Raw genomic sequence first — 17,839 nt, 5'->3', positions numbered from 1 at the left:
TGGAATTCAGATTCTCATATTTGTTAAATGAATCTGTCGGGTGCTTTAAATTTTGGAGATTTGTCCATTTTGCTAAACTTTTGAAAGCTTTCGACTGGTTTTGAATAAGTTTGAAACTCTCTCCAAGAAGGACAAACTGTCTTCCTAGGAGAGAGAGAAAAACCTCTACCATGTGAGAGGACAAGGTTTCGGCCTTTATAATAATCAAATCAATCAATTTTTACTAAAAAAATTAATCATTTTATATTCTTTTTTTAATAAAAATGTTTTATTTTATTGATTGTAAATAGAGGAGTACATGCTACGATGAAACGATAAAGTACATAATTTTAGTCAAATGCTAAGTCAAGACACCTATCCAAGTTGCCACCACAGGGAAGAGAGCTCGCGGCTATCTAAGTATACCATAGCCCGCACTAAATGCGGTAGCCGAGAGAGCACAGTGCAAAATAATTCTAACTGCAATCGCAACCCGGCGAGCGCATCCACCGAAGCGTTTGCCTCTCTAAAGACGTGGGATACCGTTGTTGAAAGTGAGGAAAGCAATGCCCGGATCCGACACAACGTATTGCACAGAGGCTATCGAGACGTCACTACCAACCAGGCTTTTAAAGTCTATCTCCACCAGCAGGGGCCCCCTGGCTAGGTCCCTACAGAGCTGAAGGCCATGCAGCAACGATGAACTTTCTGCCATTAAGACGTCCAACTCCCCAAATTCCTTGTAATAAGCAAAAATTAAGCGGCCGTCCGAGTCGCGAAGCAAACCACCCCTATAGGCGCGCTTGTGAGAGACACTAGCATCCATATTCAACTTGACATGGTGCATCGGAGGGCGTTTCCAAGACACCGCCTGTGCAGTTTTCCGTTTTACTGGCCGGGTGCTCAGTCCGACCCGTGGGTCTCTTATGTCTCCCCGAAAATAACATGCCAAAAGTTTTTTTGCCGCCCCCAGTTGCTTCACGAATCCATCGACCAAAGACACAACCCTATGAGCCTCAAAGATCTCACCCTCGAAGAGCGCCTTGTTCCTAGCCTTCCATAGGAACCATAGTATTACTAAAGGGACGACGGTCATGATATGATCACGAGATATCACCGAAGTCGAGCTAAGCCATGTCAAGACCATCGCAGATACCGACGTGGAGCGAGGATCAATAATTCCAAACCTCTGACAAAAGGAGCTCCAAACCTCCCTTGCTACAGGGCTTGTCACAAAGAGATGAACTACTAACTCTTCTTCCAACTGACAACACAGGCAACATGAAGCCAAGGGAACTCCACGTCGTTTCAGAACCGTCTCCAAGGGGACCAAGCTACGTAAAACCTTCCATGCGAAGAATGATAACTTCAGTGGCACGAGGCTGTTCCAAAGGAACTCGTCCAGCAGCGAGATGTTGCGTTTGTACCGAATACTCTCCCAAGTAGCCTTGGTTGAGAACTCTCCCGAGAGCGAGCCCACCCAAACCATTCGATCCTGCTGTTCGGGGAATAATTGAATACTCTAGATTTGATTAACCAGCTGAGCAGGCACCCATTGCTCTAGCTTCGCTACATTACAACCTTTGTCATCAAAGAACTCTGCGAGCAGCATGTGTGATGGGTCATTAATGGAGAGGAGGTCGACCAGAGGGACTTCAAAAAGCCAGCGATCATACCACAAATCTACAAACACCTAATGTGACTCTCTGCTACCCGTTTAATTCCCTCCAACCGCCTCTATGTGGGCGAAGGTCTGGCTACTTGCACTTGGAGCGGGTGCTCACCTCTAACATATTTGGCGTGCATAAAGTGCACCCATAACGATTCATTTTTCCTCAACCGCCACCATAGCTTATAGGCAAAGGCTGAGCTCATGTATTCAAAGGAGCGAAAACCCAATCCACCCTCAGACACCGGGTAGCAGATCTTTTCCCAAGATGTCCAGTGGATGCCCTTGAGTCGGCGGTCTTATCCCATAGAAAAGCATTACACAACTTCCCAGCTTGTGCAAAATTGCCCGGGAGGGATCCAACACTTGCAACAGGTAGACATCGAGGTAAGAACATGCCGTAGTAGCACCAATTTACCTCCTCACGGGAGTAACTGTGAGCTCCAATGGAATAGATAGCCCAGCAACTTTGCCACGAGGGAGTCAAACAAGACACATGTCGTTCTTCCCTTGAAGACTGAGGTCCCCCAGATACGTGAACGGAAGGTACTGTTGCTGGAAATGCAACGTTGAGGCCACCATTGTCCCATGTTCAGGGGACGCCCGGGCAGACAAAATGAAGCAACTCTTGTGAGCATTAATCTTTTGACCCGAAAAAGCCTGGTAAGAGTCAAAGAATGACTTGAGAGAAGCCAACCCCCCCTCAGAGCATCGAGTGAAGACCAAGGTATCATCCGCAAATGCCAAGTAAGGGACTCGCAGCCCAGGGGAGACGAAGAAACGACTCTCATCTTGACAGAACAAATGGTGTATTCCCCGACCCAAGAACTCGGCCACCAAAATAAACAAGGCTAGAGAGAGCGGGTCGCCTTGTCGAACCCCCTAGAAGATTTGAAGAATCCTGCCGAGGATCCATTGATTAGCATCGAGAACCAATTGTTTGACAGCGTCCGAAAGAGGAGATCCACCCCCCACTCCTGAAACCCAAATTGTCGGAGCATAAATATAAGAAAACTCCATTCTACCTTGTCGTACGCTTTCTCTATATCCAGCTTCAGCATCAAGTTTGGGCACCGCAACTTCCTATCGATATCCATTGCTAGTTCCTATGCCATGAGGATATTGTCAGCAACACTTCTGCCTGGGACAAAACCTGATTATCATGGTGAGATAAGTTTAGGGAGCAGATGGTTGAGGCGGTTCGTTAGCACTTTGGAGACAATCTTGGAGCTTTGGTTACACAAGCTGATCGGTCTGAACTCCTGCCATTTGGTCGCCCCCGACACCTTTGGGATTAACACAATCAGTGCACTAGAAAAGCCTTTGGGTTGAAGGGCCCCCTTGAAGAATTCCTGAACTACTTTGAGTAGCTCACGTTGGACTATTGGCCAACAATCTTGGTAGAAACCTGCCCCGAATCTGTCCGGTCCCGGCGCACTATCTTTTGACATCGAGAAAACCACCTCTTTTACTTCCTATAGGGACGGCAGTTGCTGGAATTTCATATTGTCCTCATGAAAAGGTACTCTTGATCTCATTTTATATTCTTTTAAATACTCTTGAAAAGGTAACTTTAAAATTGCAGATAATAGCAATTTCACAAAAACACCACATGACTTGACATGAGTGGATTGGTTTACCCTTTGCTCCTTCGATTCAAAATCAGGTTAGATCTGATAAACCCAACAAGAAAACTAGCCCAAAATAAGTCAATCATGGTTTGACCATTTAACATGTTTAGTTGTAGACACCAAAATTTCAATTTCATTTTAATTTTAATTTTATTTTTATTTTTAGTTAATTAAAATTCACAAAATGATAGTTAGCTATTTTTATTGAATTAGCGTTCATTTTCTTTTTAAATAATTTTCGAAAAAAGAAAAGTCTCACAAAAATTTGTTTTTAAGCTTGTTAAATTCAATTTCTTCCAAATAAAATGAATTTTTTGCAAGGCAATCTTAATTAGAAATTTAACATTTTGTTTACCCTAAAATTTGTTTTGAAAAACAAAAATATGTGGAATACATGCAAGATAGCTAGGTGGAATGCATGCAAATGATCCATGTGGTTTTGGCATTTTGCACACCACAATATGCAAAGGCTAGGTGGCTAGGACAGGTGGAGTTAGAGGAAAAATCTGGAAAACTTAAGAAGAAACAAGAAAAGGAGCTGGCGGGCAACAAAAGGAAAAGGAAGGAAAAATGAAAAAAGAAAAAACCAAGAGAAGGTTGTGGGGAGAACAAGGAAGGGAAAAACGGGGGAAAAAGGAAGAAAGGGTTCCAGGAAAGAGAGAAAGAAAGGGAGAAGAGAAAGGAAGACAGAGAGGGTTGCAGGAGAGCAAGCAAGGTGAAGGAAGACAGAGGAAAAACAAAAAAAGAAAGAAAAAAGAGGGTTTCCGGAGAGAGCTTGGGGGAAAGGAGAAAGAGGAAAGAAAGAGAGGAAGAAAGGATCTGGGAAGAATCTGGGGGGAGAGGAGAAAAGGAAAAACAAGAAAAAACAGAAGGGAAAAGGGAGATTGGGGAGAGGAAGCAAAAAACGGGAGAAGCTTCGGCGAAAGAGAAAGAAAGGAAAGAAAAAAGAAAGAGAAAGGGAAGAAAAAAGAAAGGAGAGAATCTGGGGAGAATCTGGGGAGGATCAGAGAGGAAAAACAGCCAAAAGGGAGAGAAAAATCGAGAGAGAAAGAAAAGGAAAAAGTGCAGAAATTTTTCTGCAAAAAGTTGAGCCAGGGTTGACGAACCTACCCTGTTCATCACCCCATTTCGACAAATCCCGACCTCCTTTTGAGGATATTTTTCTTGATACATTATCTAGGATACTTAGGGAAGAATATATGTGTTGAAACGTTTTGGAGAAAGTTGCTGTAACATCTTCAAATCGAGGCCTGAATTGGACACCTTCACGTTCCTTGAAAGCTGCAATCTGGGTTTTGAGGAGCTTGCCTATGTTCCTACAGAATTCCATTGCGATTTCAACTCTATAAGGTGCTGAGGTAACTCTTAGTCCTCTCTTTGCTCGTTCCAGTTTATGTATAAGATTGCATCTAAACGAAACTAAAACTTGTTGGATGGCCTGCTTCATTCTCTCCCTGTTCATCTTTTTTTTTGGGTTTTCTCGATTGATTTCCTCTTGCTTTTCTGGTGTTGTTTGTTTTCCTTCTTTTCCTATGTTGTCCGTTTCTTTAGATTTTTGGTTATAAAAAACAAAATCCACGGGTCATCGTGTTTTACAGACTTAGAAAATAGCATTGGAATGATTTTGAGTAATAAGCTTCTGGTGTTGCAGAAGCTACGAAAAAGATGCATGGGTAGTTCTGAAAATTTCACTTTAACCCCTTAATTCTTATCTAATGCTACTATGACCCAGAAAATTGAAAAAAATGAATCAATCTTGTCCCTTTAAATTTTAATTTTCTTTGGCATACTTTAATATGATTTTTGGACAGATTATTTATGAGTTTTAGGATGAAATTTGAGGTTTAATAATTTTGATAGATTTATGATTTATAGTTTTGATTTGGGTTTTAGCAAAAGAATTAAAGATTTAGGTGATTCTTTTTGTTGTTTAATTTAACAAGTGGAGCAAGTGGGTTTTGATTTAATTTTGTGAATTTTAGTATTGGGTGTGGTAGGCTTTATTTTGAGCCCTTAATTTTAGTTTTCTTTAATTTTGACCCCTACAATTTTGTAGTAATAATTTAACCCCAAAATTTTTCTCAATTGTTTGCAATTAAGTCCTTGTTTGTTTGATCTCTCAAATAGAAGTTGCTTTTATTTTTTAATTATTAATTACATTCCATTTGAATGCCTAATTTGATAGATTTCATATTTATTTCCATTTCCTTATGATTTATTTATCAATAAATTGGTGCCTTGACCATTTTCTTTGTTTTAGAGGGTAAATAAGAGAAATTTTGTTTCAGTATGTCACAATTCAAGGGAGGTACACTCTACTCCTTTATTTTGATTTTACTAGATCCTATGTGAATTTATGTATGTAATTGCATGCTTTTTGAATGTCTTTTATTTTATTTTGTTTATTTATTCCCTTTATTTTTTTATTTTTTTATATTTATATTTAATTTAATTTTTGATTATTTGAGAGGCATTTAAATGCAAAATTGTAATAGTTAGGGGATTTAAGACGTATTTAGATAGAATATGTAATAGTTAGGTAGTTATTTTATCATTTTATTCTTTTCCCTTTCAATTGTAGTTAGAGCCCCCAAATGTAATAGTTAGGTCTCTATTTGCGCTTATTTGCTTTGTGTGCTTGCATGCTTATGTGTTTACGTGTTTACTCGCTTCCTTAGAGTCTTTGGATCTAGATATTATACTTATGTGCTATGTGCTTTATGTGATTTATGTGTTTACTTGCTTTTATTATATTTTATATGATTTATTTAATTATAATAAATGTATGACGTCACTACACTAATCTAACAGTAGTTGTGGCTCTTTTTCCCGTTTTCTCATTAGTCCAATGCTAGTGAGAATTTATAGACATGGACTAGTCCAATGCTAGACCCTTAGGGACCATCCACGCACTAGATCATGTTTTACATGACAATCACTACATTTCATGCATATTTTCTCTTCTTTAGGATCCTTACCATTTTGCATGATATTTCCCCCATATGTATATCCCTCATCCCCACGTATGAAACATGACATGTAGACTTGCATTCCATTTAAGAATTAGAACTAAGTTAGATCATTTGCTTGATTAGATAGGAGAGTTACCCTATAAATATGGAATATGGACGAGTATGGTTTTGTAGCCTTAACACGCTCGTATTTCCTCTATAAAAGGAAAAATTGAGTCACGAATCTTAGTACTCCCCGTACCTGTTATGTTGCATTCCTCTTTTTAGGTCATGTATACTTATATATTATAATTTTTCTATTTTTTCAAGTCTCATTGTTGCATATTCGTGGCCTCTTCAAAAAATCACTTAATGCGATTTGTGCCAACTAAAATTCGAAGAGACATATTGACCTTTCCGATAACCATTAGGTCTAGGTTTGCATTCATTTAGTAACGTCCAAATGTGATAAGTTTTTAGGTTAAAATAAGAAAATTTTTGAGTAAATCATGCAACTAGCCTTAGTTAGGTTGAAAGGGTGTCTTGAATTTTATTCTTGCCTTCCCTTCCTTCAACCGTAACTCCCGAACCTTTTTTCTCTTGATTTTCGAAGACTTTGAGTCTTTTAAAAAGGATTTTCTCCATTTTTTATTTATTTAAAATTCATTTTAGGTGATTTGGTACACCTTAACTCAATACCAAGTGGCGACTCCTATTTTTTGTTAAAAACCCTTTCTAACTATTATTTTGGGCCAAAAACCGTCGCACTTTTAAGTCCCAATTTTAGACCCATTTTCTCTATTTATTTTCTAAATATCAAAAACTCATTTTTTCACTCAAAATTAATCAAAAAAATTCATTTTATCAATCATATTTTTCAAAAATAAGGCCCGACATTAACAATCAACAAAAAAATTCAATAAATAAACACGGCAAGGAAACTAGTCTAAAATTGGGTCAGACCTGATTTAACCTATTCAAAATCAAGTTAGATTCGATAAATCCAACAAGGTAACCTGTTCAAAATTAGCTTAGACTTGAGAAAACTGGACAAGGAAACCGGTCCAAAATAAGTCAATCCGAGTTTGACCATTTAACCCATTTAACAATCAACCAAGAAATTCAATAAATAAAGAGATAAATGATGCCCCATCCAACTTGGATCTGAGGTCTCACAAGTTAAATTGCCATTCAGTTCAAATTGATTGTATGATTTTTACAATATTTGATGTAAAATAGTATGACTTTATTGTAAAACTTGAGTCTATAATTTATGCAGCTAAATTTGTATAAAAATCAGACTATGCCAAAATTGAATGAGTTTATATTCAATTTTATTAAATTTACACAATTGGTTTGAGTTGGAACTTGTGAAGCCCCAAATCCATCTTACTATTGAGATCATTGGTTCTAGTAAAGAATTGTAAATACCAATTTGGACTTCAAAATACATGGACTCTGGCTCTACAAGTTATGAAATTGACTTAATAAAATAATATATTACACAATTCATTTTAAAGGTAAATATCGTTCTTAATAAACTTTTGTACTTAAAATTCATAAATAAACTAGATAATTATACTTAGATAAAATTTTATACTTGGAATTTAGTGGATTACTAATTAAATTTAGGTTGTGAATTCTTATAGGAATTAATGATTCCATAATAAATTAGACTAATCGAGCATTTATTATGGCATAATTTATAATTTCAACCATACAAAAATTATGAGACATAATATTTAAATATATTTAATGACCCACCGATTGTATCACCCACCCATTGATTGAACCAGTAACCTGTTGACTCATCTTTTTCACCGGATTCCTTCCCGAACAGGGTTTAATAATTATGTATGAAGGAAAGGAATAAGATACAAGGCAGGAAAGGACTAGTAAGGACAAATGAGAGCATTGGTGTGGAATTCTCAAGATGCTGGGAGCCCATTGATAATTATCCACCTAAAGGAGGTGAATAACCTCCTTTCTTCAAATGTTATCTTTTTGAGTGAAACTAAAAATATAGCTAAATATATGGAGAAAGTTAAGAGGATTTTGAATTTTAAAATCTATTTTGTAATGGAGGCACTGAACAAATCTGAAGGAATAGCCTTGATTTGGAACAATGATACCAGAATTAAGGAAATAAAGCACTCAATATTTACAATTGAAACACTGATTGAAGATGAAGAAATGAAAAGTGAATGGTGGCTTATTGTTTTTTATGCAAGCTGTGATAATCTAGTTAGAAGGAATCAGTGGGAGGTAATCAAAAGAAGAAAAGAACTGTGGGGCAGGAAATGAATAATCGTAGGAGATTTTAATGATCTATGCTCTAATGAGGAGAAATGGGGAGGAAGAATCAGAGAATAGGGGAGTTTTAATGATTTTAGACAATTCATGAGTGATAATCAGTTGGTGGACATTGGATATGAAGGTAATCCGTGGATTTGGTGTAACTATTGGGAGAATGGAAAAATAAATCAAAGACTGGACAAAGATTTAAGTAGTGGAGAATAGACTACTTTGTTTGAGAAGCCAAAATGCACACATGTTAAAAGCATGGCATCTGATCATGGTATGCTTATGCTAGAAACAATACAATAGGGAAGAAAAATAAGAAAAGATTTTTGGTTTTTTGATAGAAGGTGGATACAGGGAGAGGAAGCAGGAGAAATTATTTAAAAAGCTTGGGAAAGGAGACTTGAGGGAACTAGAATGTTTAGATTGATAAGCAAGGTCAAGAAATGAGAGCTGCAATGTTAAAATGGACGAACAATTTCATAGACAAGTCAAAAAAAAGGATATCACATCTGAAAGAATTGCTGGATAGAGAGAAACTCCAGTGGAGAAGGGATAGCAGCAAGAGTTGCAATAGAGAGAAACTGCAGTTAGCTGAGACATATAAAGAGGAGGAGCAGTAAGCCAAAAGTCAAGATTGAATTGGTTGAAAGAAAGGAAGAAGAATACAAAATATTTCCATGCAATGTTCACAATCGTGAAGACTTATGGCTATCATACGGAAGCAATGGTTTTCAAGCCAACTAGAAATCTTGTCCTACAATATCCATCAATTTCAAGATGTTTTAAACTTGAACGAGGTTGTAGATTATCAAGCACATATTTTGCAACTTGTGAATCATTAGCATAACCTATCCACTTCAAAGATAAACTTTCAAGGTGCTTCTTGCCCTTTATGTTGGCTATTAGTGCATTCTTGCGATTGACAACATTTTCTAGCCCTGAAATGATCAAATTACCATGAAGATTAGGAAGTTTTCCCAACTCCTCAATTGTTGAACCACTACCCTTGCTTATGACAGAAGTTGTTAATACTTGAAGGCTTCTTAGTCTACCAATCTGTATCAGCATTTTCTTCAGCTTAGTTCCATGAATGTTAAGATAATGCAAGTTAATCAACTTCTCCGAATCTACAGGCAACTCTTCAAGTTTGTTCCAATTTGACAACAAGAGGATTTGTAGATTATATAGGGATCATATCCGATTTGATAGACTTAGAATTTTTGCGAAGGAAATATCTAGATGTTATAGTTGCTTCAAATTCCGAATTGACTTAAGCAACTTAAGGATCCCGTAACCAGACAAAGAAAGAGCCCTTAAGGAAATAAATGCATGTAGCACATCATGTAAAAGTTTCTTTCTTAGTACAAAAACTCGACTTGTTCCCTTCGAATTCTTTCTCAATGGCAAGAATGTTCTTAAATTCTTTGCCACACTCAATAGTTGGAGTTTCTTAAATGATTCAAAATAATCCACCAAGTATGAGAAGTCACGTACTGCATCTATTGCTTCATGTCCCTTCTGATTATCTTCTAGCCTTAGACAATATTTGCCAACTAGAGAACTCGCCAAATCATTCACAAGGTCATGCATATAAAATAAATTGCCCAATGACTGCTGAAATAATGATCTCAATATTAATTCACGAATTTACTCCATACCAACTTCTTCAATTCTTTGATTTTCTCCACAATGCTCCAAAAGATCATTAGCAAACCATAGCTGAATTACTTCCTTTTCTCTAAAATTGTAACCTTTATGAAACACAGCACAATAGATAAAGCACCTTTTTAGATGAGATGAAATATGAATGTAGCTTAATCTCAATGCTGGTAAGATCCCATTTTGATTTGTAGTTTGATTCCATAACTCCTTAAAATCTCTTCCCGCTCTCCTATTGTTCTTTTGAATGCAAAAGACTTGCAACTGTTTTACGGCCAAAGGCAACCCTTCGCACTTGTTTACAATTTTCTTTCCTACCTTTACTAGGTCTTGATATGCATTGCCATTTCTAGTTCCAAAAGCATGTTTCTCAAATAAGGCCTAGTAGTCATCCTTTGATATCAATTACAAATGATGGATTGGTCCATTACACATCATCAATGCAATGTTCTCATTGTGTGTTGTCACAATTATCTTACTTCTTCTTAATCCATTTCTTAAAGGGACCCGTACTTTATCCCAATCGTTGTAGTCTCGATTTCAAATATCATCTAGTATAATAAGAAACTTTTTTCTCGGTTTCACCTAACTGCAGCATCACTTGAAGGATATTAAAATTTTCACTGGAGTCCAAACAGACTATGCTCAGTTATCTAAGAAACTCCTTAGTTATCCTAATAGCATAGTATTCTTCCGAGATACAAACTCACCCCTAGATATCAAAATGAGCTTTCACTCTCTCATCATTATAAACTAGTTGAGCAAGAGTTGTCTTTCCAATTCCACCCAATCCCACAATTGCAATGATACCAATATTGTTCTCATTCAAATTCTCAGAAAGTAACATGTTAGTTATATTTTCCTTATTAACATCTCTACCATAAATAGCAGTTTCACCCATCAAAGAGGTTGAAGGCAGCCAAAATGACTCCTTCTTCACCTCACCAATTTGCAAACCCAGGGACTAATATGTTGTATAAATACCTCTAATCTAACAACCATATTCTTTATTCAGGCATTAGCTCTGCAAAAAAAATACATTACTCAGCAATGAAGTTTCAATACAAGAACTTACTTGAATTGTTCTATTCTGATACTGAGACTCGATCTTTATCCACAGAGCTTCAGTAGTTATCTGATCAAGTAAATCATTGGTCTGATAAATAGTTTCTTGAAGCGCATCAAGCCCCTCTTTGACAGTAGGATTCTTGGTTTGCTTGTTCTCTGCAATATCAAGCATAGCCTGGATAAATAGCAGACTAGTCTTGAGCTTCTTCAGGATTTGACCATCCTGCTTTCATTCTTGAAACAGATTCAAGAACTCAGGTGAAGCCATTCTATCGAAAAGAACTTGGAGGAAGTTGGAGAGAAAAGAGCCTTCCATTGTCAACACAACATCCATTCCTGCAGCCTCCTGAGAAGGTAGGATTGATCAAGGAATTGCAATTTATGAGAATGAGAAAGGGCCAAAGTGGGAGGAAAGATAGCGTGGGCTTTAACTGATTGGGAACTTTCATGGATTGTTGACTTTTGTAATAATTTTTGGTTTTTATGTAAAAAAATACTTGTCCTTGTGAAATAATTTAGAGAAGGAGTTTAGATATTTGAGGTGATTTGGAAAATTTTAGGTGATACCTAATAATTTGTTGGGTTAACTCCATTTTGTACTTTTAACTCTACCCAAGTTTTCATTTTAATTCCCAAATTTCAAAGTAGAATGCTTCAAATTCTAAAGTATGATATCAGTTCAATTTTAGTTCTAAAATATAAAATAAGGTTAATTACACTTTACCCTCTAAACTTCGGGATGAGTAACATTTTGCCCCCTATACTCAAAAAATATACACTTTACCCTCAATATTAACAATTTCAGGATTCTGAATGACATTACCAATTTTTATTCCAAAACTAACCCCAACTGAAATAGGCATAAATAGACATCCTAAGTAATTAGAAAGACATTGGCCACCATGATTCCAAATAGTTATCTCCTTTAAATTTGTCTAGGAATAGATAATGAAATATTAGCTTCCATGTGTAGGATATTACATATACCATAGACATTCATCAACATAACCAAAATAATATCATTGTGACTATAGCCTTTAAAGCATTCCAAAAGAGCCTACCACCAAAAGAGAGAATATTATCCCATTTGATTGGCAACTGAATTAAGAGTTCCCTGTATTTAAATGTACCTGAAAACTTGTTGAGGCACTAGATATGGATGCTTGATAGGGTTCAAATGAAGTGGAGGCTCTATGATGTCCAGTAATTGTACTCCTACAAGCCGAACCAGTTGACCACTATAAATTGGAGAAAAATAGAGATAAGAAAAATTTAGCATTTAAAATCAGATTTGATCAAGTTCTATGACTTACTAAGCAAGTTGGTTGCATATGGGGTGCATTAGAGGTGCTTCTATAGCACTATAAGTCAAAAATAAAATATCAGACATAGTAAAAGGATTTGAAAATGGTTGTTATATTCTAACAAGCATACCTGATCATTAGGAATAAAGCATGTTCCGGTTGACATCGTAATACCATTCCAAAGACCATTGCCATTGTATGGTCATGATTAATCCTTCCTCTACCTCTATTTCCTATCCCTAGTAACTTTGCCCCACTTGCATTACTAATTATAGGTCCAGAATTTGCAGCTGCTTTGTTTCTTCCATTTGTAGTATCAGATTGACTCCATTGGGTACCTAAACTAGTGTTGCCAATATTATTTCCTTCTAGCACTTGTTTACTTAGTAGTCACCTTATCTTTCTCATTTTAAAGATTTGCATGAATTCTCCACCTACAATCTCTTGCACACTTAGCAGTCACCTTATCTTTCTCATTCTTAAAGATTTGCAGATCAAATCCTTTTTGGGTGGAATACATTCTAAGTGCTCTTTTGTATATATTTACTGTGAGACAGTGTTAACTCCACATATAGATCAACATTTGCCATATCCCTTTCCTTATCAAGCTTAGGAAATCTCACTTCAGTTTCATCATCAATACTGATTCTGGAATTTTAGTATCACTAAGCTACATAGGTTCATGATGTTTATTTTCATTTCTAGCAATAGTGAAGGCTGCATAATCCTCAAAAATCATTCGAGACATATTCAGCATACTCACAAAGATCAATCCTATGTGCTTGTACTGTTGCAACGTCATTCTCTCCAATAGGGTCACATATATCATCAATTTTGTCTGCATCCAAGAAAAACTCTAAATCAAACCCATCATCAGTTGATAAGTTACAACTATCATAGTAATTGTAATAAAAATCATCATTAAGGCTATCAGTACATTTTCAGTTTGTTGACCATTACCAGCCCCTCATTTCTCACTACCCAGCATATTAGTATTACTGAGATTCCCTGCATTCTCCATTTCTATATTTCCAACTCCATTCACAAAATTATTCTCTAAATTACCAGGAAATGAATTACCATCCCCAATCTCATCTAAACCCTATAAGTTTGGTCTATTTATATCTACAACTATATCACCAACATATAATGTAATATTCGGTTCATCTTTAAAGAACCCAAACATCTCAAGAACCTGGTCATCTTGGTAATCACTCTAAAGTCACCATCTATAACCTTATATCTAATGGGAATATTGTTGGGAAGTTGCAGAAGTCTCAACATCTCTCGAAATTCAATCATAGATATATAATCCAGATCAATATTATAAAAATATACAATTTCTCCCCCAAACGTAGTGCATTTTCAGGTTGGCCGCAAAGCGACCACTAAACCACACTTCTAGATACTAGGAGGTTGTAAAACCCTGCTATGCACGGTTTTACATATACTATAGTGTTCAGAATTATGTGTAATTATGTTAAGAATGGATTTGGATATATACATGTATGTTTGTTCTTCCAGATTAAATGATAGAAGAATATTTTGGAGGTTTAAAAAGAGTATTATTTATTAAGAAAATAATTTCGATTTACATTGGATATATATATAGGAATACAGTGCGTTCAAATTAACAAGTATTTAAATTACATAGGAATAGATTTATAATATACTATTTTGTAAAGAGTTGATGAAACACAATTTTGTCATTTACTTTATAATTAATTTCCTCCTATTATCTTATTGAAGGTGCATTAATTAGTATATTCTATTCATTTTTGGCATTTGTGCTTATTGCAGGGAGTTGGAAAAAAATATCATAAAAAGGTGCAAATTCCTCACTATATTGGCTTCGGGACGTCTAGCATTGCAATGTGGGTCACAAACCATGCCAAAATTGTCAAGTTGTACACCTCCAGATTAGTCAAATTAATTTAGACTGTAGTTAGCTGAAGAGTTTGAGTAGTAAAAGGAAACAAAAGTCGAAACGGAGATTATTTACCTTATCCAGTGATCAACTGCGCCAGACTAGGAGCAATTTTGGGGAGCTCTCCTTTTTCTTCTTTTGGTAGTTTCCAAAGAGGAAGGAGGTCAGCGAAGACTAGGAGTCTTCCTTTTTATTCCTCTTAGTAGTCGGATAGGAGGTAGGAATTAGGGAGGGAAAAACAACAGACCATCTTGACTACTTTTGTTTTTGACTTTTTCATCTTGTTCTTGTGACTTATTCCATCGGATTTTTCATCTCAATTGAAGACAATGCACACGATAATTATTTCTGCAATTTCACATGAGCTTGTTTTGACGGAGATGAACTAAATCTCTTTTTCTAGTCAAGGAACAACGAAAGTTTTGGTTCATCTAAAAATTGTGAGATCTCACTAATTTTATTTATTCCTCTTATTTACTGATATTTGCATATTCTCTGATTGTAGTGCTTATTGTTGTTTTATTAATTAAGTATCCTGGACCTGGATATTGAATTAATTTAGCAACCTAATGTAAATTGGAGGGTTAAATTCGTAATTATTTAATTGCTCTAAAATAGTGGCAACTGCATGATTGGATTTGTATCAGGGGAATACGCAAACTAATTTAAAATAACCCTGGTAGTATATTATTTGGTTAGAATAGAGTTCCTCTAATACGTAAGGCAATTGAGAAATTAAATCTTATAAGCGTACCTAAAATTATTTATTGATTAGAGTAGTGATTGATGGACGTACCTTAATCACCGACACAGTAAGGAGGAGTTGATTGTCATCGCTTGTTAGGCAATTATAACTTATTTATTAGTTAATAGTTGAAATTATCTCTGCATCGATGATCAATTGTGTGAATCATTACCGAAGTTATTTTTTGGCTAAAGCTTAGTTATTATTACTTTGGTTTTAATAATTTGTCATTTAAATTCCAGTTGGCTATTTATTTTTATTTGAACTGTTTAATTATTACTATGCTTATAAAGAAAAACCCCCCTTTGTTAGTTTGAATTTTAAAAGAGACAAATATCCCCAATTTCTGTGGATTCGACCCTACTTACAACTATTTATAGAAATTATATTTTATTTGAACAGGTATTTATCATTGTATAGAATCAACAACCTATCAATTTTTGGCGCCGTTGCCAGGGACTGACGTTAGTTAATTTGTTTCTTTTTAAGTTTATTTGTTTTAATTTTCTAGTATTTTTTGATCCTGAAATAGAGAAGACAGCGCGCAGAACATGAAAAGAGACCAAACAGCTCTTAGAAGAGCAAACTAGTGCTACATCTCAGAGACTTGATCTGAAAGTTGAATCAACAAGCTCGCTTGGTGATATTTCGAGTGACTCGGATCAAGAAGAAGTCACTATGGCTAATGCACAAACTCTAAGGGAGTTGGCTGCTCCTAATTTAAATCAGCAGATTTTATACATTATTTTTTCGATAAATGATAACACCCCATTTGAATTAAAATTTGGTTTAATTCATCTTTTACCATCTATCCATGGTTTACCAGGTGAGGAGTCTTATAAGCAATTGCAAGAATTCGATGTTGTTTGCAACAGTATGAAATTCTCAGGAATTACGAAAGAACAGATAAAAATAAGGGCATTCTCCTTCTCATTCAAGGACTCAGTAAAAGATTGGTTATACTATCTACCTCCAGGTAGTATCATCACTTGGGAGCAGGTGAAGAAAAAATTTCTAAAAAAGTATTTTCCTGCATCTCGAGCTGCAAGTCTGAGAAAGGAGATATGCGGTATCTAACAACATCCAGGAGAGTCGTTCTATGATTACTGGGAGAGATTCAAGAAGTTATACATCAAATGCCCTCAACACCAAATAACTGAGCAATTACTCATCTAGTACTTTTACGAAGCACTACTTTTCAGATACAAGAATATTATTGATACTGCAAATGGAGGGGCGTTGGTGAACAAGACTCCTCGAGAAGCGTGAGAGTTGATTGAAGGGATGGACGAGAACTCGCAACAGTTTGGTACAAGGAAGGATGTCCCGATTCACAGAATGAATGAGATAGAAATATCCTCTATCCAACAGCAGTTATCCGAGTTAACATCTTTTGTTAGGTAATTGGCTGTAGAAAATACACCACAAGCCTTGGATTATTCTACAGAGATGTGTAGAATGGTTCAAGAAGAGAGTGTGGAGCAAGTAAACGTGACTGGTCATGTATCCGCGCCAAGAAAGCCATATGATCCGTATTCGAATACATACAATCCGAACTGGAGAGATTACCCTAATCTCAGCTATGGGAGAAATAGGCAATCAAATTTTGTATCGAATAGACAGCAAGAGTATCAACAACAATACCAACCTCGGCAGCCACCACCTTCTCCAAACTCAAACCCGTCTTTAGAAGAAATGATGAAACAATTAATTGCTAGTCAACAAAAGACGGAATTTGACCGACAAAATATAAGGAATCAAATGGGTTAGATGCAAGCGATGCAGAGTCAGATAAGTCAGATGGCAATATCAATCAACCATCTGAAATCCCAAGTTCATGAAAAATTGCCATCTCAACCTGAATTGAACCCGAAGAACGCAAGTGCAATGACCTTAAGGAACGGGAAGGAAATTCAGGGACCCAACTCGTGACTCCAAAGGACAAGGATAAAAAAAAATCGTGAAAAAACTTGAGGCAGAGGACATAAACAGTAGAAATCTAGTGGTACTCCCTGACCCAATCATTGAAGTCAAAACTAATCCGACTCTCTTTTCTAACAGGTTGGAAAAACCGAAGTAGTAGGACAAGGAGAAAGAGATCTTGGAGATATTTCGTAAGGTAGAGATCAACATTTTCCTACTAGACGCAATCAAATAAGTGCCAAAGTACGCGAAATTTTTGAAAGATTTATACGTCGATCGAAGATGGCTGAGGGGAGACGAAAGAGTCATTGTAGAGGAGAACGTGTCAGCGGCTCTACAGAGGAAACTCCAACCAAAATGTGGGGATTCTGGTATGATCATTATCCCCTGTAGAGTAGGTAAAATTTTGATTAAAAATACCATGTTGGATTTAGGAGTATCCACCAATGTAATGCCTAAATCCATTTATACTTCTCTGAACCTAGATCCGTTAAAAGAAATTGGGATAATAATCCAATTAGTTAACTGAACGAATACTTATCCTGATAGGTTGGTCAATGATGTGTTGGTTAAAATTAATGAATTAGTATTCCCAACTAATTTTTATGTACTTGATATGGATGATGATTTTTCCCCTGACCCCTCGCCTTTGCTGTTAGATAGACCCTTTTTTAGCACA

General features: G+C 36.2%; 2 protein-coding genes and 1 non-coding gene across 3 annotated transcripts; all 3 read right to left on the bottom strand.

The window, feature by feature from the left end:
- Positions 1-505: 505 nt before the first annotated feature.
- On the bottom strand, positions 506-1,468 carry LOC113724248 (uncharacterized). Its single transcript, XM_027247171.1, has one exon. The coding sequence runs from the start codon at positions 1,466-1,468 to the stop codon at positions 506-508; it is 963 nt and encodes a 320-aa protein (XP_027102972.1).
- A 7,777-nt stretch (positions 1,469-9,245) lies between these two features.
- LOC140035608 (uncharacterized) lies at positions 9,246-12,731 on the bottom strand. Its single transcript, XM_072076907.1, has 6 exons — positions 12,696-12,731; positions 12,392-12,499; positions 11,269-11,484; positions 11,004-11,157; positions 10,193-10,285; positions 9,246-9,673 (listed from the first exon to the last, which is right to left on the bottom strand). The coding sequence occupies exons 1-6, from the start codon at positions 12,729-12,731 to the stop codon at positions 9,246-9,248; spliced, it is 1,035 nt and encodes a 344-aa protein (XP_071933008.1).
- A 3,553-nt stretch (positions 12,732-16,284) lies between these two features.
- LOC113728353 (small nucleolar RNA R71) lies at positions 16,285-16,391 on the bottom strand. Its single transcript, XR_003458076.1, has one exon. It is a non-coding gene; the product is annotated as a small nucleolar RNA R71 (small nucleolar RNA).
- Positions 16,392-17,839: the final 1,448 nt, after the last annotated feature.

The sequence above is a fragment of the Coffea arabica genome, chromosome 2c (assembly GCF_036785885.1).
Source record: "Coffea arabica cultivar ET-39 chromosome 2c, Coffea Arabica ET-39 HiFi, whole genome shotgun sequence".
Lineage (NCBI taxonomy): Eukaryota > Viridiplantae > Streptophyta > Magnoliopsida > Gentianales > Rubiaceae > Coffea > Coffea arabica.
Note: the sequence above shows the minus strand (reverse complement) of the source record. Positions and strands in the feature narration are given on the sequence as shown.